This window comes from Bombyx mori, chromosome 15, assembly GCF_030269925.1.
Source record: "Bombyx mori chromosome 15, ASM3026992v2".
NCBI classification, from domain to species: Eukaryota; Metazoa; Arthropoda; class Insecta; order Lepidoptera; family Bombycidae; genus Bombyx; species Bombyx mori.
This window is the reverse complement of record NC_085121.1, coordinates 12204182-12212323: the sequence shown is the minus strand read 5'-3', so window position 1 is coordinate 12212323 and position 8142 is coordinate 12204182. Positions and strand designations below refer to the sequence as shown.

The 8142-nt window shown below is 32.9% G+C and overlaps 1 protein-coding gene across 1 annotated transcript; it reads right to left on the bottom strand.

Moving 5' to 3' along the window:
- Positions 1–79: 79 nt before the first annotated feature.
- LOC733023 (replication factor C4) lies at positions 80–5915 on the bottom strand. Its single transcript, NM_001047018.1, is given in 6 exon segments — positions 80–342; positions 1261–1343; positions 2192–2351; positions 3134–3352; positions 5160–5435; positions 5504–5915. Coding segments are annotated over 6 exon segments (1056 nt in total). The 5' UTR covers positions 5614–5915; the 3' UTR covers positions 80–134.
- Between the last annotated feature and the right edge of the window lie 2227 nt (positions 5916–8142).

Genomic DNA, 8142 nt, shown 5'->3' with positions numbered 1-8142 from the left:
AAAATGAATCAATGGATTTGCGTACCATTTTTATTGTTATTGTTGCTAAAAGTATATTTGAGAAATGAAAAAAAAATACAATTACAAAATAGTTTTAATTATTCAGAAACACCAGGCGACCAAATGAGATAACATCAAGGATTATTGTTGGCCATAATTAGGGTGCACCCTAAATCAGTTAGTTGCATGAATTCCGATCCTCCGTCGAGCAGACGATGCAGACAGACGGCCGTCTTCTCACTTATGGCGCATTTCTGTTTATTCGTTAGATGTCCAGCCGCCACAACCGTGGCACTCAACTGTTCCAGAAGCTGCGATGCCGAATACGCTCGCATCAGGAAACTAAACGAAATACACAGAATTAGGATCTTAAAGTACACAGAATCTGAAAAACAGTTATTTCTTTGGAGGAATAGGATTTGGATCTTTCTAGGCAGCGGCTTGGCTCTACCCCTGGCATTGGTGAAATCCATGGGTGGCAGTAACCACTCATCATCAGGTGGGTCGTATTCTCGTCTGCCTAGAAAGGCAATAAAACAAAAAATAAATAAAAAAAAGAAGCTGCGTTTAGGACATTTAAACATATTTTTTGTTGATATCTTTTTACTCCTTTAAAACACCAGAGCAAGCATTTTTTATAAATACATTTAAAATTATATGTACAATTTGTACTTTTAGAATTATAGATCCATTTCGAAATTTTTGGATTTTGACTTTAATTCAATAATGGACCTAGAAAAGGACCCTTTTCAGCGACTACTTCATAATTAAATGACCAAAACTAGCTTATAAAGAGACACTTCCCGTCCCCTTTCTCTACGTCTTTTGGGTTTGAAAACTTTAGTCGATGTTTTACAAAAAAAAAAAAACACGTTTTTTGGGTTGGGTTTATCTTAATTTTAAAGGTGCGAATTATTGAATTGAACCTTATTTACAGATTCAGAATTAATTATGCTGCATACAAAAACACTAACCCTCTGGTTAGTGTTTTTGTATTCTCTAATTTATTCTAATTTAATATCTAATTTAATATATTAATTTTATATATTAATTTAATTTAATAATCTAATTTAATATATTTTTGTTTTGATGATCTACTAACCATGTATAATAAATACACTTGATTTATAAGGACCAACGGTTCAATAAATGACTCATAGAAACTAACTGCAAATTAGAAACCTTACATAGAGAAATTTTAGGGTCGTTTTAGAGTAAAATAGTATTTGAGTGGGAGTAGTGTATTTAAAAAAAACTTACTTCTGAACAAATTCCTCCAATTCTGAATAGTTCTTGATGCTTAGGTACTCATTAACCAATTTTTCAGGAACAAGTCCAGTCACCTGAATATTGTATGTCTAATTTAAATCATATGAAGCAAATAGTAGGATCGAAATTATCATTGATTCAATTGAGTCGACTATTATCAAAGGCGGCAATCTGACTTTTGGACAATGATTGGTAAATCAGAAAAACGAATTATTGACTTTGTATTCCATTGGCAGTCACAAAACTCTTCGGAACGACATCTTAGATAAATAACAGGTTAACTATTAACCTTTATTTAATGCAGGTTTTGAACCGTATTCTTTGAAGGAGACGATTATATTCAAATAAATCTGTATTGACATATCAATAAAAATTTTTTGTCCAAATGTACAGATTGCCGCCTTTGATAATAGACGACTCAATTATGATGTTATAGTTTGAATCAAAATTAAAATACTAGTAATAGAACTTTATTGTATTCACAGTTAGGTAAGTTTCTAATTGATATTTCATTGAAAAACCGCAAGATACAAGACATGTTGTAAACATAATTTTCCTGTCAGTATACTAACAGTCAGAGAATTTAGTCTCTGTGGACTTATCACACATTTCTGTGGAGAAACAACTATGTATTCTGGTTTACAGGTGGGATAACTGTTGCTCCAATGCAATCAGAACTGGACTATATTGCCTAGATAATTATATTTATATTTGTGTATTCAGCTTTTAATATTTAGGGCAGCCTCTTCAATTACCGGTCATTAAGCATGCTGTTCATAAAAGGTTTTACAAATCGAATACATTTTTTTTAAAATTGGCACTGTAACCACATAGCATGGCCCGGATGAAGATAAATAAATAAAATTTTAATAGTATTGTGTATGAATGTGTATATAATTTGTACATTGGTATAAATATATACCTCAATTAGTCCATCAGCAGTGATCCTGCCGTACAACCTTTGGCAACACTGTAGTGCTGTTAGCGCTCTGCGCAGATCACCTTCACAAGTATCCACTGCTTGGTTTAGAATCTCACCTTCACCGACATCCACATTTTCGGCTTCACATATCTCACGTAACCTGCATGCAATTTATTAAATTAATTTGTGAAATGATTCCTAATGATGCAGCATGCTTAAATTAGTTTATAATCTGCGTATTTCTACTGTGAAGGCTTAGCCTGTTCCAGTTTATAGGTTATAACAATCATAAATACAATATCAATGAACTACAACCACATGTCTAAGTATGGTGGTATCAAGTATTCAACACCTGATGCTAACCATTAACAGAAAACATCTTCACTTGTCAGAGAAATTTCAATGGTTATTAGATAATAAAAGTTCTTTTCACAGTCATAAATTATTTTGCATGTCAAAATGATATTTATTTATATAATAACAAGTAAACCTTTTAATCAATTAAGTACTGATATTTTGTGTACAGTTTTCTATTTGTTTTTATTTCATACAGATATAGATATATTTGTATTGTTTCGTGTTAAGTTGTCTGTCTGACAACATTTCTACGATACATTAGGAATGCATTCAAGGCACAAATATACTGCTATCAATTTTCTTCGTTCAATCGTTGGCAGCCCATGGGGCTATTCCAAATACGCGCGAAAGGGTGAGTTTATGGGCCCAACCTACGAGAATTTGCTAGCACTAGCCCTAGCATGAATAGTTCTTCCCTGAATGTACCACCGAATCGGAATCGCGACCCACTGGGAAGATCCGGCCAGAAAATTAGTGGGTTGTGTCTATTGGCTAATTTGCACAGCGTAAATTTTGTAATGGTATACAATAAATTAAATAAGGTAAAAAGAACAAAATAAATAGGAGGTTTTGCAAACTTCTTACCGTTTAATAACATTCTCTCTAGCTAATGGCTTAAAGCGAAATTTTGAACAGCGACTCGTGATTGGCGGTATGATCCTTGACACATAGTTGCAGATGAGACAGAACCGTGTAGTACGAGTCTCGCGTTCCATAGTGCGTCGAAGTGCCGCTTGAGCTGCTGTAGTCATCGAGTCTGCTTCATCCAGAATGACCAGTTTGTATGAGGGACATGGTCGACCACTATACGAACATGTAATATTTAGCAGTATTGCTTGATTATACAAACATGCACTTGTCATTGTATATATAATACATACACACAAATATGTATCTCTTATTCAAAAAAATGGGCCAAATGATTTTCTTAGTCTCAAGTTTATAGCACGACACACCCTTTTTTTATTCCTTCCATTATTATTATTAGGGATTTTCAACTTATTTTTAATTCTTAAATCTAGTGGTACGTTTTGATTAAATCATGACATGATAAAGACAGCCTGTTAATTTTGTTAAAATGTAGTTACCCATTTCAGTTCTAAGGGTGAGAGAAACATTTAGCTCTTCAATGAGCTAAGTTTGTTTAAGAATTTGCACATATTGTTTGACAATTTTTAAATAATATTTTAATATATTATCTTACTATATGCAAATAAGTATAAAGACTTTGACCTCATGTGTCAAGGTTTAAGGTTGTGGGATTTAAATTGGACATTAATGAACATTCACATGCTTAGTAACAAACTGACCTAAATCCTAAAAAAGCAAATTGTTTTCAATTGACTCTCACAATCTCAGACTCATAATGGTTTATGTCAGTACCATTATACAATCTTGGTCAAAATATACATACATAAAAGAGACAAATACATACTTAAGAAACGTTCATGAATGACTTTGACGGTGATGGAAGAACATCAGGTAATAATAATCAAACTGGCAAAAATTATAAATTGCGTAATTAATGGTGGTAGGGCGTCTTGTGTGCCCGTACAGATAGTTACGACCCCTTGCCTTTTTTGCTTTGAAGTGCCAACCAGAGCATTTCGGTTTGCAGGTGTGGCAGCCGTTGTACCGTAAAACTGAGACCTAGAACTCATGGATGGAGGAATTTATGTTGTTGCTGTTTATGAGCTCCAGTTACCACTTAAACCAAGTGGACCGTGAACTCGTCCACCCAATTTAGCAAAAAAATAATATTCATAAAAATTCTGAGATATAAATCTCTATAATTCACTTAGGATTTAAATCATAATTGATCACGCTATTAATAAGGATATGAATTATTATGTCTAAGTCATGAAAACAAATAAAAATATTATTTGGGTTTCAAGTCACCTTTACATACATTACATCTTTTATTTAGGGGCCCAAGCTAAGGTAATATAATTAATAAATTGTCCTTTTTATTGTTGCAATTAATTAGGTTTCAGTAACATCAACTGCAAGCCCTTTAAAGTTTTAAATTGATACGAACAGATGTAACATCAATTTGACGAATGTAACATCAATTTGTTAACTTGTTAACCCACTGAGTTTCTCGCTGGATATTCTCAGTGGATCGCGAGTCCGATCCTGTAGTAGATTCAGCGAACCACTGCTCTTGCTAAGGCTAGTGTTAGCAATTCCCTCTGGTTGAGCCCGTGGGCTCACCTGCCAGTCCATGTGAAGTTGGATGATTAGGAAGGGAGAAAAAATTACATGTAATCGAGTAGTTGTGGTTGAGGCTGCCACTCAAGTAAGGACCAGTTTAGTCATGGTATGTTATTATAATTGATAAGGATATAGATAAGCTAGTATGCATCTACTAATAAAATGGAGTGGTTTCGAAAAATAAAATGAATAGTAATTTATTTTTTTCGAATTAAAGGTTGTTAATAAATTATTATTTCTAAATGTAATTAGGATTAACACATTAGGATTTCATTTAACAGTTACAGTTGGTCATGGCAGCCTTTTTTAATCAGGTAAATAGGCAGGAAATTATGACTTATGTCTGCTTATTACTGCTGTATATTACAAATATTATTGGTAAAATCAGAGTACTTACTCAGCTCTTTTTCCGCTAACTGTAAGCTGGGCAAATGCTTTAACTTTATCTCTAACGACTTGTATACCGCGTTCATCGGATGCATTTAATTCCAACACGCGGTCTCGACTGATATCTCCGAAGAGTTGCTTTGCAGCGGCAAGTATGGCACTCGTTTTACCGGTACCCGGCGGTCCATAAAATAGTAAATGCGGTAGATCTCCACCGGATAAACATTCCCTTAGCACTTGAACAACCTCTCCTTGGTCCACTATATCGTCTATTGTCTTCGGTCTACTGGTAAAGAAGATTATGATACAGCAAAATTTAAATTTAGATGATTTTAGTAATATTCCTGTACTTACTATTTTTCGACCCATGGAGCTGGAGGTTTTTTCTTATTTGTAGTTTTAACTCCAGAAGTTGACGCTTTGTCTCCTGCAGATATCTTTCCAGTCTTAAGAAATGCTTGCATTTTATGAGAGTATTTACTGATTTCCTTTTCACTATTTTGAAATTCACAATTTTTTTGACCTGTTGTTGAATTGCTTTGAGTTGAATTTATCAGGCATGGGGAGCTTGTTAATACAGCCACTTTCTTGTTTTTTAGAAAGTTAACGTTTTTTAGAATTATACACGTAGACTTTTTGGCACGAACACATTAGACATAGCATTATAAGTTTCGAAAACTCTTTCGTATTATTAGTTTAATGTTCCTTCAGGTTGGAACGAATTTAAATGGCTATTTTTTTAATTTTCTAGCATCTTCAAAATTGCAGAAGTATCGTAAAATAAACTAAATCGCCGGACGTGACTTCTCGTGTTCTTCAACTCTGAAGTCCATTGAAGCTTTAGTAAATTTCCACCGTTTTACTAAGAAATAACTTTACTTCATTACGTCCAACAACCATGTAATAGTTTTATTATATAGTTTTTTATTTCTACGTAATTGTAGTAACCTATTTTATTTTCTTTAATACCATATTCAATTTAATTTTCACTTTCAGTTCTTTTATGTATACTTACTTTATATACAATAATTACTTTAATTACTGTTGGACGGTTAAATTTGAGGGGATTGGGTTCTGTAGGTGATGAGGGGCTATTTAAAAACACAACTGCTTCATTATAATTATATTGCAGATTGCTTGAACACTTTTACACCATTATACAATTATTATCTTTATATTTTTTTAATGAAACTATTACATGTTTTTCATGCCGTGTCTAGATGAGAAGTAACTGACATTTTCTTACGAGAATACAATGATCTGTTTTTTAAAACATTTAAAATAATTCCAATATTCGAAATCTAATCAAGTGTCAAGTGTTGCCTGCCATTACATTTAATATACAAACTCCAACACACCCCCTCAACACTTGCACACATTTTTCTCCGTCTATAACTTAGTACCAAAAAAGAATAATGCTAACCTGACCTTCATAAATTAATTCTTTCCATACATACCTAAAAAACCTCACAACCACTTACATTCCGTCACTTCTACATAATCCCTCTCAATTCAACCATCAACTATTCATTCAACCTTTCAAACTTAATACTATCTTTAATGTCGCTACCTTTAATCCTTTCTTACTTCTCCAACTCCAATTCGATCAAAAATGTACTTTCATTCAACCATACAACCTTAACTTCTCTCTTGACTCACTATATAAAACCTTAACTATAATAGTCTAACTCCTTCTCGACTTCCTACATAAACTCTTCAAGTTTATTTAAAACTTTTAACGCCTTCTCAACCTCTTTACTTTAATAACCTTAAACGCCTTCTCAACCTCTTTACTTTAATAACCTTAAACGCCTTCTCAACCTCTTTACTTTAATAACCTTAAACGCCTTCTCAACCTCTTTACTTTAATAACCTTAAACGCCTTCTCAACCTCTTTACTTTAATAACCTTAAACGCCTTCTCAACCTCTTTACTTTAATAACCTTAAACGCCTTCTCAACCTCTTTACTTTAATAACCTTAAACGCCTTCTCAACCTCTTTACTTTAATAACCTCCTTCTCGACCTCTTTAACCTAAACTCCTTCTCGACTCTAACCTTTAACTCCTTCTCGACTCTAACCTTTAACTCCTTCTCGACTCTAACCTTTAACTCCTTCTCGACTCTAACCTTTAACTCCTTCTCGACTCTAACCTTTAAACTCCTTTATCTCCTTCTCGACTTATTTAACGTTAATCACCCTCTCAACTTCTTTAACCTTAATCACCTTCAACTCCACTCACAAACCACATAACTCATAACAAATAACCTCGCTCAACTTCAACAAACTCAACATTTCAATTCACATAACACATACAACCTTACATTATTCATACAACCTTCCATTATCTTTTATATTTTTCTCACTTCCTAAATTTTCCCACTTTTTGCACATATCCGTTCAATTATTTTAATATAACACAAAAACAAGAATTCCAAACTGCCATAAAAAAAAAAAACAAAACAACAATAATACAAAACTATAAAAGAGATTCAAAAGGATTTTAAAAAACGACTGTAAATATGTTTGTATCAAATAATGTGTACTTCCTCCACGGCTAGACTATCTATTGTATTTATAGTATAATTAATAAAAAAATATATTTTTATGATCACCCCCTTAATTGTTTATGTCTGTTGAAAAAGAGCACCCCCTTAATTTTGAATTCATTGAAAACACCCCCTTACTTTATGAATTATCCTTGTCTTTTTTTTAGTTATATCTCTTGTTGTATATAGCATTTAAATTTCCCTATCAATCTTATAAACTAACCCATTTCTCCCGAAACACAAGTTCACTTTTTTTAAAATGAATACACTTAAAGTCTCAAAGTTTTCCATGATCAGATTTTTGTTTTTTTATTTGTTAATCTGCTATCATTTGTTCCATTTTCATTTGTTTCTCTATTATTTCGCCTTTTAACAACATCTTCTCGAACTTTACGGCATTTATACTTCATTACACTCCATTACTATTATTTCCTCTAAAATCAC